The sequence below is a fragment of the Porites lutea genome, chromosome 2, assembly GCF_958299795.1.
Source record: "Porites lutea chromosome 2, jaPorLute2.1, whole genome shotgun sequence".
Classification (NCBI taxonomy): Eukaryota; Metazoa; Cnidaria; class Anthozoa; order Scleractinia; family Poritidae; genus Porites; species Porites lutea.
Window position 1 is genome coordinate 51,004,056 of NC_133202.1, and position 15,253 is coordinate 51,019,308.

General features: G+C 38.1%; 1 protein-coding gene across 1 annotated transcript in view; it reads right to left on the bottom strand.

Moving 5' to 3' along the window:
- Positions 1-2,550: 2,550 nt before the first annotated feature.
- LOC140926373 (alpha-1,6-mannosylglycoprotein 6-beta-N-acetylglucosaminyltransferase A-like) overlaps positions 2,551-15,253 on the bottom strand; it is a 13,662-nt gene continuing 959 nt past the window's right edge. Inside the window, exons 3-13 of the mRNA XM_073376125.1 lie at positions 13,733-13,869; positions 13,217-13,368; positions 12,906-12,980; positions 9,848-9,934; positions 9,472-9,555; positions 7,868-7,930; positions 7,061-7,177; positions 6,841-6,915; positions 4,784-4,883; positions 4,473-4,530; positions 2,551-2,771 (exon numbers count right to left, since the gene is read on the bottom strand). Coding sequence (XP_073232226.1) covers positions 2,573-2,771; positions 4,473-4,530; positions 4,784-4,883; positions 6,841-6,915; positions 7,061-7,177; positions 7,868-7,930; positions 9,472-9,555; positions 9,848-9,934; positions 12,906-12,980; positions 13,217-13,368; positions 13,733-13,869 — 1,147 coding nt within the window. The 3' untranslated portion in view covers positions 2,551-2,572. The remainder of the gene's footprint in view (positions 2,772-4,472; positions 4,531-4,783; positions 4,884-6,840; positions 6,916-7,060; positions 7,178-7,867; positions 7,931-9,471; positions 9,556-9,847; positions 9,935-12,905; positions 12,981-13,216; positions 13,369-13,732; positions 13,870-15,253) is intronic.

Genomic DNA, 15,253 nt, shown 5'->3' on the forward strand with positions numbered 1-15,253 from the left:
CACCCTCAGGACGCGTAAATTCAGTCCGTAACTGGAGCTAGCCGAGAGCTTGCTTGGGAGTTGAGAAAAACGGGGTTCTGTGAAGGCGGCCGTAAGCAGAGCTTGTCGTTTACGAGATTAACCGTCAGGAGAGCTTCCGCTGTACTCAAATTCCCGCTGTACTCAGATGTCAAACTTAATGCTCTTCAGTTTACACATCAAAAGACAAGTACAGGATCAAGGCTATGCTTTTGCACGTTGTCACGGTTGTTATTTTTCGTGTCTGGTACCAACAGACCTTTTTGGCTTGTATGATTCACTTTTTTCATTGAAGGCCACGTGACCTTACCCAAAAGAATCGGTTTTTTCAAATGTTGTGCTGTCCACGTGCATTATGCGTGCATAACCAGTTAAGACAAAAGGCAAATTCCCTTAAGAAAGTCACGTCGCCTGAATAAAATCTACAGGAGCGAAAAACAGAAACAAAAAAAAAAACCGTGCGAATACTGATACATAACCGACTTTTATCAGTTCATTTCCTAAAACAAGATTTGAACTACTGGAATTTTTCTATTGTGTTTGAGCTTAAAAACAATAAAAAATTCCAGCAGGCAAATGCGACAGCTATACGCGCGTATACTGAAAATGAATCCACCCTAAGTTACTATACTAGCATGTAAGTAAAACCTCAAGACGGGTAATTACGAGTAATGGAATAAAACAGTCTCTAAAAAGGTGATCCTTTGGCTATGTTACTAGGAACCAACATTAATGCCCCTCATTATAAATTTGGGTTTGCTTCCGCCTTCGGGTGGGAAATGTCTTTTTGCTCGAGGAGTATATTTTAAGCATAAAGGACTTCAAGGCATGTTGATCCGTTAAAGATGTCCGCTTAATCATCTCTTTTGAATTTGCTATTATGTTTTCCATTTTTGTGACTAAAAATCTTTATTTCTTTTTCAAATTAAAGCATATTTATTTCTAGGCATATTTTTCTATTAACGTAGTTGTTTAAGTATTTATATTATACTAGTAAATAATTTGTGTCCTTTGGTCCCTAGATTATACGTTATTTTTATGGAGTTAATTCAATAAAGACTAAATCTGGCGAAAGTGTATCGGCAAGTTCTGGTCCTCGATTACCTCTCAAAATACATATAACTGATGAATTATCGGTAATTAATCCCCTGTGAGTTAAAGCTTTTAATTTTGCACTTTAGGACACTGGAAAATTACAATATAAAGATGGGGTCACATTGCTTATTTTCACCCAGCATGCCCGTAGTTCTAAGAGATTTTTAGTTACGCGCAAAATGAACGAAACTTACAACCTTCCAATTCGGAGCAAAGGGCAAACACCATGAATCTTACTAAACCTAGAGCCCGTTTGTTTGTGTGTTCTATAATTTTTCGGAAAAAAAAATGTAAGAAAAATAGACAATTTTTACATGATCACATACTCCTCTGTGACTACAAATGCTCCTCTGCGGCTCGAGAGCTGTGGTGCAGCTGGGCATGCTACAGCTTGTATAGAATGGAGTGTTATATAAGGGCCACCTTATCATGTGGTCAACACTTCACGTTGTCTTTGTTTATTTATTTTTTTGTTTATCAGTCCAGAGCATTTCCACCCTAAGAAATGAGCGAAACAATAGCATAACATCACAGTATGGCGGATTAGAAATATCCTTGAGTGGATCAGTCGAAACGGCGTGGAATTAAATCTGTTGTCGACAGGACGAATAGAAGATACCGGAGATCGGCCCACTCTATTGCACTATTGCTATTCAGTCGATGCAAACAGATATTAAAGACACGTCTCTCTTTTCCTGCAAACGTGTTATTCCAGCGAGTAATGAAAGGGTTCATAACTTCTCTTCAGTTATATTATATATTTTTTCGTCGCGTATGCTCGACTACACTTGACGCTTGACTATCACACAATAAATTTCATGAAGCAATCATCGCGTGATGTGACTCCAAATTTGCACCATAATTGGGTAGTTGCTTGTTTTGGTTCGCATCTCAACCTTTATTTATTTAGTTTAATTAACGAGGACATTTGGACTGTTCGAACCGTGCAGCGATCTTATGATGGGCTTTTCAGAACTGAAGCTGAGGGTTCCTACCCAGATTTCTTACCGAATTTTTCCCCTACCGTTTCCTTACCGGTCTCCGTTCTTTGAATACAGTTGAACCTCTCCACAACGGTCACTTTGAGAACAGAAAAACGTAGGCCGTTGTAGAGGGGTTTAAACAAGCGTCAATGCATGGCTTGTCCGCCAAATAGTGGCCTTTGTGGAGAAATGGCCCCGGTTAGAAGAAGTTCGACTGTAGTTTGTAACTGAATGGATGATCGAGAATTTACTGATTTACTAAAAGTATAAATGCCTTCTTCTAATCCTAATTGAAGAATCCGGAAACATATATGCTGCACTTAATTTTTGTTTTTCATTTGTTTTGGGCTAGTAATGTATGCTAACTAATTTGAATCTAAGGAAAAATATTAACTAAAATAGAAAACTAACAAACTACAACATATATGAATGAGTCCGCAAAACGCTCCTCCAGTGTAGATCTAGCCCGCCTCAAGTCAATCGCAATTTTTGCAAAACGCTACTTGTTCATCTTGGTAATCCCGGCATGGACATAAGCGCATGCGTTCTGGATCTTTGGATACACAGCTAAACAAAAGTGACATTGCTTGTAATGTGCAAGCTTTATCCGCTGGAGCGTGTGAAGGAGCATGAAGTCTGTTCTCCTTCGTCTGTTTATCACAGGTTATTCCAAACCTAAGCAAGACAAACCATATGTACAGTCAAATCCGTTAATACGGACGCCGAGTGGGGCATAGAAGCGCCCGTATTAACAGGGTGTCCGTATTAAGTGGGTTGAATTTAGAGAAAAAGTAAGGGCTTTCTTTCCCCACGGACAAAGCAAACGTTCCGTAATAATGGGGGGTCCGTAAACCGGGTTTGACTCATACCTCGATTCTTTGATATCGTCACAAGAGTGACATGCTAACGAGGTGAATCGGGCCAAGTCAGGCTGCCGCAGGTGCAGTTGAACTTGTTCATAGAAAAACAAGAAGCATTTTTAATTGACAATGTCGACCCTTCACTGACCATAAGATTTTCCGAGAAGGACCACATCTCTATCCACCTTAGGGACAGAGACATAAAGAAAAGATCGCAATTGTCAATCAGCAACAACGCTCCAAACCCCAAAGGTCAGTTTTGTATTATTTATTTATCTATTTGTTGGTGAATTTTATGCCTGATGAATACACGAGAAAAGTGTATTTTTCAGTGAGTCACATGCGGCTCGGTAGGCAAAACTTACAGGGTGTCCCAAAAGTTCGTTCCTCTACTCTATATTTGTCTGTATCTCATTACGATTGGACTTGGTAAGCAAATCGTTCAGTCAAAAGTTGTGTCTTTCAATCTAATTCACCATTTTCACACTTGTTGTGCCATCTTTTGACGCGAATATTCGATATGTATACTTCCGCGCCAAAGGTGCGCTTGCGCGAGCATATTTTCAAGCCACATATTTTTTGTATTTTATAGCCCGAATTGCTCGAACTACTTCCTTGTTTTTTGTGAATATCACGAAAGATAAATCCCCTTAACGCAAAAACGTTCAGCTGCGTGAGAGCATGAGCATGTATACTTCGATTTACTGGCTCATATGTTGTAGAAACTACGCTAAAAAACTGGCAAAGTCCGAATGTTGGCTGGTAAAATAATAATGGAGAAATGAGGTTTTGAAGGCAAGAAACGAAGGGGAAGACCAAAAGTCCTGAATAAAGCAGCTAAAATAGTTTTTAAAAAGGCTGGATACCAAATCGGAGACTCGACGAGGAAACTCTCACATAGCTGGCAAGCCAAGTCCAGAAAGGGTCATGAGAAACGAATGTTGAAAATTAGAGGCCCCTGAGGTGGCAAAAAAAAAATCTCTGCTTAGTCTACCAAGTAACGCCCAGCTCGTCTCAAATTTGTATAGAAGCACAAAATCCTTGCTGTGGAAGGGGCCCGGGTTGATTATACTTTTTTCGATCAATACTCGAAATATGTTTTTTTTTTCAGCTGCCTATATCGTTTGGGGGTTGAACTGGCTCCTGCGCACCAGGTGATAAAAAAGCTCAAAATGGATCATCTGTGGGTCTACACGCTGTGTCCCACTGGATTCCGCAACGGCTATAGAAACTGAAATTCTGAATACATGTATTCGATAGGGAAATAAACATCGTCTAGAAATGTCATGTATAAAATAAAGTTTTGATCAAAAGTTATAGTGCATGAAATTAGAGGAACGATCTTTTGGGACACCGTGTAAGTACTCCCAACGTACAGGAGTCGAACTCATGACCTTCTGGTTACTAGTTCAGATGCTACACCAATGAGCTACAGGAAAATCGTGGAGGGCTAAGGACAGGTAAGTAAGGCCAATCCCTCATTCTAGGTATGGAAAAAAGGCTGACAGCCACTCACTTTTCAAACTTTTCCACTGAGTTAATGTAATTAAAGAAGGATGGCTCACATAGAAATCCTGAAAAAATCACACAACGAATATCAATGATTAGTCATATCCTGTGCATGTTGAAAAGTTAGTTGTTTACCATTTACAAAAAGGTTGCGGAAAACCGATTGAAAACGAAATAAACAATGGCTTTCTGTGGCGGTCCAGCAGAGCGGAATTAATTTGACCGTCTGGAGTGTTTTTCAGTTTTCCTCACTATTTTGCCCAAACTGTGCATCGACCTGTTTGCCAATGTAAATGGTCAACGACCATTATGTCATACCATTCTTCGCGCATGTATCTTTACAGGAGTCGCCTTTGGAGCCTAACAGCAGATGCATTTCTTCGGTTGGTGGCCATTGTTCCCCATGCTCACAAAAGTCCTAGAAAAAATGACATATCGTTCAGTAATCAAAAGCCTTATTAGTCACCTTATTCCGAAATGCTTGCATCATGAATCTTATCGCTATTAATTTGTGTTGACTAGCCCTATTTGACTCGATTGCTTCTAAAGGATTTAAAAGATGAATTAACTAATACCTTGAAAAGAGACATTAAAGGCCAACTACAATGAAGATGACTAAATTTGCCACTATGCTGGAATAAGTTGTACAGTAAATGTGACATTACTCTTCCCTTATAGTTACAGTGGTGTGTTCCGCGTTGGTGTTGGCCGTGCTGTGAACCCCTCAAACTTCGGATAGGTAGCATCGACATGGCACCTTGTCTTCGCATTGCTTCCTTTCAGGGGAAACCTGGCTACACTCTCTCTTTACCCAGGTATATTTAACAATTATTCCTCGAACCCGAATGGGCTCTGAATCAATAGTCCATAAGGCCTGGGCCATGAGGGCGAGTGGAATAATCATTTTAGTCAGGATCCTATAGGTAAAATCCACCCAGTTGGTCAAAAATATCGAGACAAAACAACTTTAGCTACATAGCAAAACGCAATTCACCCGCTATTGTTTTGGTTTTCAAAGGCGGCGCTTTTCGCTACTAGTGGGTTATAACATATAGCCTAGTAGTAGCTCAACCAATCAGAACGCAGCATTGATAAGAGACCAATAGTTGGATTATGCTAAAAGTGAGTATCGGCGACAAACTACTACTGCCTGGTACATGTGATTGGTGAGTTTCCTATCCAGCGGGTAGTTGGGAATCCTCCTCGATGCTTCATGCTGAAGAAACTGGGTTAAGCTTCCGTGTGGCTTCCTAGCTTGCGGCTTTAATAATAATAATAATAATAATAATAATAATAATAATAAATATTATATATTATTATTATTATTATTATTATTATTATTATTATAATAAGCTTTTAGTAGAGATAGCGAAGGTTTTACAGAGTATCAGAATTTAATAATATTCTAATTGGCTTTTTAAGAAGAGAGATATCATATCACTATGTATTTTAGGATCGTATTAGGTTTCGTATCGACCTTTTTTTACTTTTAAGTATAGCTTCTCAAGTGGTGTAGGTTACGCTAAGCGCCCTATACTACTCATAATGTGGACAGCATTCCAGAGTTTCATACTGCGACATGATAGTAATAATAATATACATTTACACAGCGCCTTTCTCTTAGTGATCCAAAGCGCTTTACAATCAGTACTAATAGTAATAAACCTAATGAAATATTACAATGACATATTTGTTAAAAATAAATAATAAATAAATAAAATAAAATTACAGCTGAAAAGCACGCTTAAAAACATGTGCGTATACTGACTAGCATGGAATTCCATATCTTATGAGCTGCGTCTGAAAGAGCTCTAACGCAGAGTTCTTATTGGTCTAAAACGAACTAACAGTTCTTCCATATAAGGCGGTACTACATCATTAAGTGATTTAAATGTAAGAAGTAAAAGTTTAAAATCAATTCTTTCCGGAATAGGCAACCAATGAAGAGACCTAAGAAGTTCATGTTTCCTAATACCAGTCACAAGACGTGCGGTAGAATTTTGCACAAGCTGAAGTTTGTTAATATGATCCTGTCGAAGCTCAGATAAGAAGGCCAGTTTGCGGACTGCTTTTACTTGTTTGTCCATTGATAGAAATTCATCGAACCAGACCCTTATATATGTTCTTTGCGGCATGTGAAGCATGAATCACGTCACGGCCAACTGTAACAGACTCCAGTGGAGGACGAGGATGTTGGCAAGCGTTGAGCAGAAGGAGTTCAGTCTTGTTATTGTTCAGCATCAACTTGTCTGATGTGATCCAGTTGGTAATATCGCTGATGCATGACTGAACACGAGACAGACCTTACTTACTTACTTGCACACCTGCGTTGCCATAGTTACATTGGTATCGTATTGCCACCCTCAGCTACTAACCATCTTTTCAACAAAGGCGTTTAAACGTTCCAGCATGCCTCCTGGAGTCCATTCGTAAGGAAGAAATGGTTTTACCTTGAAAAAATAAACAAACAAAAAGCAACAAGGGAAGACCATACAAAGATAGGCAGCAACAAGTTTTAGTTCTGCTAGATAATAAAGGTTTTGTGTCGGTAAAGGAGTGAAGTTCAAAGGTTTGCTCTACCGAGAATTGACTTACCTCTAAAGACATAATTTCCTTTATAGTAACTTCCACTAGATCAAGATTATTTACATCAATAGTGTAAACATGAGGCTTCCCAATGAATGTCTCCATATATGGGTGCTGTGACGTCAACTGAATAGATGAATGAATGAATGACACTTTTAATAGGATGCATAATTACAGTCAAAGACTCTTTAGTCTCCCTCACGGCCCTATGATTGAAACTAAATTAAAGCCGAATACTAAATACCAAATACTAGAATACTAAGATAATGAATTATAAAAATCTGAAGTTATTTATTTAACACTCATTTAATTCTAAAACTGTTAGGCGTGAATTTACACATAATTAATAAAACAAGTATTTTATTTAAATTTCTTTGCAACAAGGTTGCAAGTAAAATGTCTCTGTTTTTGTGGCGTTAATCCTCCGCGTAAAAAAAGGAATGTTACACCGCCAAAACTTTTTCCCCAATTTTTAAAATGATTAGGTCAGGACTTCTTTAAAGTGGTTGTTTAATTCATTCCAAAGAAATTGGAGATAGTTAGTTGCCATTTTACGAGATATGGGACGTTATCAGCCTAGTCCCCAGGCGTTTTCGGCTTAGTCATTCCTGGACTCTACCATGAGCTGTGATGTCAGTGAGAGATACTCGCCCCCTTTCTCCCACACTTCGCGCGGACAACGGGTCAAGAGAGAACGCCTAGGGACTAGGCTGGGACGTCATTGCTGAGTTCATGACGTCAAGAACTATTTAAAGGAAACCTCTTACTGGGAATATTGTCAAATCAACGTTATATTGCTATAATAACTGTACCAACCTCCCTAAATGTTGGTTTTGACTTGAAAAAGTCCGTGTTCGAGCGGCTGTGAGGAGGATCGAGCTACAAAAAGGATAGATATATACTGTAAGGAGAGATTTCCAATGAATTTTTTGTTTGCCTCGAATTTCATGTCTAGCTTTTAAATAATCCCATTGAAGTTATGTTAGCCGTAATTTACATTGAATTTGCATTGAGCTGTTTTAGTTCCCTTAAATTATACACATTTTACTTCAATGTTTACTTTTAAAAGGATAATTTGTTTCTGAATAATTATACAGCTTAGTCACTGAATAACTGGATCTTTGGCCTGTTCAAATACCAACCGTTCGTAGTTTTTAGTTTTGACATTTTAGGGAATCCTGAGCAAAGGAAACTCGAATTTTTTTACACAGCTTTCTTTGCAAATTTCCTAAATTCACTTGCTTGACTGACATTTAATTTTGAGTTATCTGAACTTTAAAACTGAATTTATCCAGATTTGTTTTTGCTGTTCAGCTGATTTTATTGAGCCTTCTTTCCATTTGTTTTGCGATGTTGTAATAAGTTGATCGGTTAGTATAAATAGAGCACTGTTATTCCTGTTTTTCGATTTACATTGCGGAGGTAGATGCTTGTACGATTTACATTGCGGAGTTACATGCTTGTACGATTTACATTGCGGATTTACATGCTTGTGCGATTTACATTGCGGATTTACATGCTTGACGATTTACATTGCGGATTAACTCGACTGTATGATATACGTTCACGAGCTGAAGATTAAACTGTTGAAGTCCAAGTTTGAGTCCTGTCCTGTTTCCAGTTGTAGCAGATCCTAGTACCCTGGAATAGTGACGAGTTCCTTCCCCGCTAGCCAAGCGAGTTGCAGAGTTAGTTTTCCCCCTTGTTGTTCTTACGCCGAAGTCGCTCGAGTTCTCTTAACGCTTATTTCTCCAATTTGTGCTTGGAAGGGCAAAACCTATCGTCACAATATATGTATAATATTTAACAATTATTCCACGAGTGCGCGTTAGATATGATGATCTCATATCTTCTGCCGGATCAGAAGATTATAATTATCCCAATCGTGTCACTCGTTCCACTTTGTATAATTGATTAAAATACCGTAAAATTCAGCCCTCTAGACTTAAACAACGTCGTAAGGCGTTTTAGGAGGGCTTAAAAAAGATTGGGGGGAGGGGAGAGGGGGGAGGGGGAGGGGGAGGGGGGGCTTATAACCGTTTCAAATTAAACCAAGCGTCATAGTCTATACGCTCTTCTCACGTATGGTAATATGCCCGTCTAACCTCGTTTTTGAGTAAAAAGTCCTTTGAAATGCTAATCAGACGACGTTTTCGTATTTGAATTTCAAAAGAATTTTTACCCGTAAACGAGGTTAGACGGACATATTACCATATGTGAGAAGAGCGTATTGTCTATAGCAATGCTGATTAAAATACTTTTTTAAATTGACTCACTTTCTTAAGCTTGAAAACGTTGTAGAAATCGTATTCTGTGAAGTACATGCAAGAAGGTTGCTTGCTTCGGGGGGGGGGGGGGGGGGAAGGGGCTTATAAAGTTTACTGTAATGCACACTGGTAACAAGCTTAAGAAAATCATACTCCTGGATTGATGAAAACACATCCTTGTGAGATAGCTTCGAGGGGTGCAGGTCCTTCATACGGAAAGCCTAGGCCAATAAATACCTGTCAAAAATATAGTAATTCAAATATAATAATTTGACAAAAAGAAATCAGTTACAATCCTTTTTTCACCCCCGGCGGAACGCAAGTTAACACAAGGGCTGGTTAGAAAATATCTGAAAGATGTATAATTAACATGAAACATTCCCCAAAAAAGGACGTGATGCTTCTCATGATGTAGAAAACATTTACGATTTAGTTTGCACTGAGGTAATTGGACAATTATTGTGTTCCCATTTCAGTTCATTAGTTGACACTCAGGTGTCACACCCTTTTTTAGCACCATAATACATACTTTGGCTGTTCTCAAAAGCTTTTGAAGGTCTCCTCCATTCATTATTCCGTGATTGATAACGTAGTCTGGTACAAGTGCTTTATAGTCCTGACAAAAAAAGGAAATTATAGTTAAGCATAAGATGGTATGGAGAAGAGGTGAGAGTGACGTCACAGCGAGTCAAATATGTGATATTTTAAGATTGGTTGGCAAATCCAGAAAAACGATAAGAAGAAGAAAAAAGCCCCCTTGCCAAAAATCAGCCTGTTATATATATTAGTGAAAATTGGTGGGGAGATATAAGCACCTTTATTCTCTAATAACTCCGTGCAAATCCTTCTTAAATTGGCTTGGATCGTAACGCTTATGATCCAGGCCTATTTTGGAACGATTTTTATGCAATTTATAAGGACTCATCGGAGCATAACGGTGATTATCTCCCAACCAATTTGCACCCACAGGCTCATTTGTAGCAAGTGGACATTTCTCATCTTGTTCTAAATGGATATGTGAACGCATCCGAAAATTCCAAAAATTCAGTTATTGTGACTTCTCCACTTCTCCACTTCCTTCTCCACTTCTTGTAATAAACCACTTATTAACCGAGAGTTAAACCTCAGACCGAGACCCTTGATGTATTGACCGAGCGATAACAAGGTCAATACATCAAGGCCGAGGACTGAGCTTTCTCCGTAATGACCGATCGGACGAGATTATTAAGTTATTTATTATATGGCCTTTTCATTATGGACCTGAGCCTGCGATCGATTAAAACCAATAACTGGTCAGAGGATAACTTTAAAAAACACGTCGCCTCAATGAGTTGTACCCTTGAGCCTGCGATACAGTCATGTGAATATTCTTTTTGACAGCTGTCAATCGACAATAATGAATGTCCCATAAGAATGTCCACTATCAAGTTAAATACAGATTGTATACGCCTTAGACTCCTAGCTAGTAATGCCCGGTCATTACAAGAAACTAATGCCCGCTTAGCAGCTAATCAGAGTGCACGTACTACTGTAGCCATATGATAAAAGTAATTATGGCTCTTGGTAGTGATTAGTATTGCCACGGTACCCTAATTCAAAGTTCTAATGAAAAAAATTCCTGAGACATATAATAAAGTCTCTCATTTTTTTATGTCTCATTATCATTGCTTTAAGGTGGCCCGAACCTATTTATGTGGGTGTGCAGGTTAGGTTTAATTTTGAATCGCGTTTTTCAGTGGCAACCATCAAAACGATTTCTACGATTTTTGGCATCCTTAATGAAAAATGGTGGTATAAAAACCTGTGAGATATTGGCATTGATTTAAAACTGCATTTTTTCAAACATTTAAATTACTTCGAAATCCCACGACAGATTTTCCCCTAACTTCAGATAATAAACCTCAGAGCTCTCCAGTTTTACATCTGCAAGTTTGTAATCAATCGTGACTGCGCACCTTGCTGCAAAAAATGCAAGTCAAGTTTAACCTTAGAATGCTGCGCTAACCTACTTGTGAAGGTTAACGCACAAATAGCAATAGAATGATTTTACTTAACCCGTGAAATTGGTAGAAGAATACGCACTATTATGCACTTATTCCGTTGTCTTCTTTCATTTTGTATATACACACTCAATGATCTTGGTGATTTAAGCAATCTGATTGGTTCGCTATCTCGGACTATTCAACAATATTCACCTCCTAGCAAGTGGATAATGTGTGAGCTCGGTGTTTTTCCCATTTTTTTAGAGAACGATCTTTTAAAAGTCGACAAAATCCGAGGGCTGACTTTTTTTAAGGCAAGAAAGGACTTGGAAGGATTCAATACGGCGTTTTTCAATTTACTGTAGCTGAGTTTTGTGCTCGATGGATTGTTTCCAACTCCCGTGTATTCGCGTAGAAGAATCCGTTTCGTGAACTCAGCGTTTTGTAACAAGAAAGTTTTGGCTCAAAAATCGAAGTTAATTTGTGACAAACAAACTTAAAAGGACATGTTTGCAGAAATTCTGCGTTTCAAGTAAACAGGAAAAAGAATGATACAGGAAGACGAAGTCTTACCTCGAGCAACCGAACCGCCATTTTTGTCAGCACTTCATGCGAAAAACGACACAACAAACACTTTTGGCTATAAACTTGGCGAGTCAACAGAAAACAACAAAGCTCTACTTTTCTTCTCAGGTAAGGAAACTGTTCAAACTTTTAGCGGTTCGATTTAAGCCATTACGCTGTTGTTTGCGAAAGGATAAACTTGTGAATTGTCATGTTTGAAAATTCTGCAACGATCTATTTTTAAGCTTACGCGTGATTTGATCTGTCAATCAAATCGTACATTTTAATGGTTTCCTCTCTGACTTTGTTGAGATCACTTCGTGCGTATATACTAAAACAATTATTCTTTTTAATCTCGGTGAACAGTGGCTTTGGGAATATTTACCTCGCCACTTCGTGGCTCGGTAAATATTTATCCCCTATTCACCTCGATTTCAAAGAATAATTGTTAATTACCTCTGGCTATTTTGCGGTATTTGTTAGTATCTGTTTCACAGTTCAAGGAAAATCACTCTAAAGCTTTGGGTAAGAATAACCTTTTAGATAGGAGATTGTCTTTTGGCACTCTTAAACAATTTGGCGGCGTTAACCTTTACAAATGTGTTAGCGTAGCATTATGGTTAAATTTGACTAGTGCTTTGTGCAGCGAGTTGTATAGTCAATATTGACTTCAAACTTGCAGATCGATAAAAAACTAAAGAGCTCTGAGGCTATTTCCTGAAGTTAGGGAAGAATCTGTCTTGGGATTTTAAAGTTATTTAAATTGTTTGGTAAAAATGAGGTTCTAAATCAATGCCGATATCTCTCACGTTTTTATATTTACAAGAAAATAAATATCATTTTCTTTAAGTTCCACCATTCTTTATTAAGGATGCCAAAAATCATAGAAATCGGTTAGATCGTTGCTGTTAAAAAAAGCGATAAAAACACACACACACACAATCATCGCGCACATACGGCGTAGGAGAAACCCCCTAATCACTCTCATGCAAGACACCCCAAGCCCCATAACACCGTACGTACCGTCGTTAATAAACCTACCTCATTTTCTTTCCCTGCGATTGTACCATGTATCTCTAGATACTTGCTGAGAACATCAATGTACTTTCTCCTCCCCTGGCGAACATTAAGCAAAAACCAAAAAAAGTTCTTGCAAGTTTGTAATCGAAATGACCAAAAGTGTTAGATGTAAATTAGTTTCAGTTAAGAGAGCAATATTTTCTTCTGAAAATAATATATAAATATTATCGTCCCCCCTTTTCAGTTAATAATAGAGCTTTGTACTAGTGAAATACCTTGGACTGTTACCAAAAAGAAGTTAGTAAACTTTCGCTTATGAATAGCAAACTTACGTTTAGGTATGAAGCTTTTTTGGCATAAAGAAGCCCAATCGGCTTGGCAGTGCTTGAATTGGTTGTATGATTAAACGACTTTATTCTGTTTTCTTCTATTGCCAAAGCTTTGTCCACAACAAATCCAAGAAACAGATTGTCAGGGCTATGCGCTGGTAAGAGACAGAAAATTTGTCCAGCGTTAGTTATAATTTCACGTGTTCCAAGATAGTGTCGGATTTTTGAAATTTAATGACTGAAGATGGAAGGGGAAAAAGACGCTTAAGAAAACCTAAACAAAAAATGCGAATGAAGGAGAAAATCAAGAGGTACTTTTACAAGTATTTTGTTAGAAAAAAATCAGAAAATTGAGAACTCAAGCTAAAAACCAAAAGTGCGGTTCAGTGCTTGGAGTTCTCGATACGATAAACGAGACACATGCCGTTGACAAATTAAAAAGACTTATCAAATAAGCAACTTAACGTTACTTTGACGAAACGCTGAACCCCAATTAAAAATCTTGTTTCTTTTGCTTACGAAACATAGTAATTATCTGTCGAAGATGTACATCCTGTCCTCCCCAAGCACTTCTGAGTGATTTATCAAGACCTTCATACTCGGGGCAGTTGAATTCTGCGTCTGTACCAAATGAGTCCAAAATCCTTAAATTACACCTGACGGTTAAAAAAAACAAGGATCAGTTAAGTTAATTTGTTGATAAATCAATAAATCAATTGCATGCTTGTAACCTCTAATACAGTCAAAGTACACATAGAAGAAAGGACACGAGCTGACATTCCATAATGAATTGGTGATTACAGTTTAATTCATTTTAAGATGAACTTTTGTTAAAGCGCTTGTACTTTTTAAGATTTTGCTCTCTGAATTATCAATAAACGAGCAGTCAGCAAGACCTTTTTAGTTCGTATGTTTTGTTTTCCCATTTCAGAACATGCGATGTTACCTCAGAGAACTGTTCCTTTTATTCTCTATAAACGGGTTCGATTTCTCTGGAAATACCCATAAGGCATAGCGAGTCTGATGTATGCATAGTCTATGAAAAGACAAAAGGCGGGGGGTGGGGGAGGGGGGAAGCTACTTCCCATGCATTCTCTTAAATGAAATCCAAACGATGTTCTCACAACTTGCAAAGCGATCAGCAAAGGTCTTGCCAGCGGATTTGTGTACTGATCATGCGCATTACGTCAAAATCCATAGATCAACGGTCTTGAGAAGAAACGAAACCATGACTGTCGAAGGCGAGACTGTTTCTCACTATTATATTTTAGTAATTCGCAAATTTATTGATTTTATGTCGCTTTTCAGACATAGTGTGTGGTTTCCTTTTTCTGTTAAACAATTTCCCTCTGCAGAGTTTGGAATATGCAACATATAGCTCCGTACAGCTGATAAGAACCGCCGAAGAGCCAGAGTTGAGCTATCAAGCAGTGTTTTGCTGCAAACCTTAGAAAAGTTAAAGTCGCTTCAAGGTACAGAGCTTTCAGTAGTAGTTGTGATTTGTTTATTAGGATCGTTTTGAATTTTAACTTTGGATTCAAGGTGTTGACTGATCGTAATAAACAAAGTGAAATGTTATGAAGTGTGAATGTTTATTCAGTTATGATTGTAGAACTGTAAGCTCATATTTATAAAGCTCTCTGAATATACTTGCTTCCGATAAATTTGACACTTTCTCCAGTAATTTTTATCAGCATCAAGTTATCCTAAGTACCCGGCAAAAACGATGTAACCTATAAATCGATCGAGCGCATTGTTGTTGGTTAAGATCTAACACGGTTTCCCCCGCAATTTCAGTACCGAAAGACAAATACTGTACGATACGCAAGATAAACAAAGATGCATGATATTATATTTTTCAATTTTTATTTTTTTAGTAAGCATTTCTGATTTCCTCTGCCGGTTCGCTTCTTACTTCTAAAAAGTCTAAAAATATTTACTTTGGGAAAAGTACTGCAATTTTCCGCTGACCACCACGCGGAGTGACCGCTTTGCAAGTTGTGAGAACGTCGTTTCTCGGTCCCGGACCTCGTCTCTTCC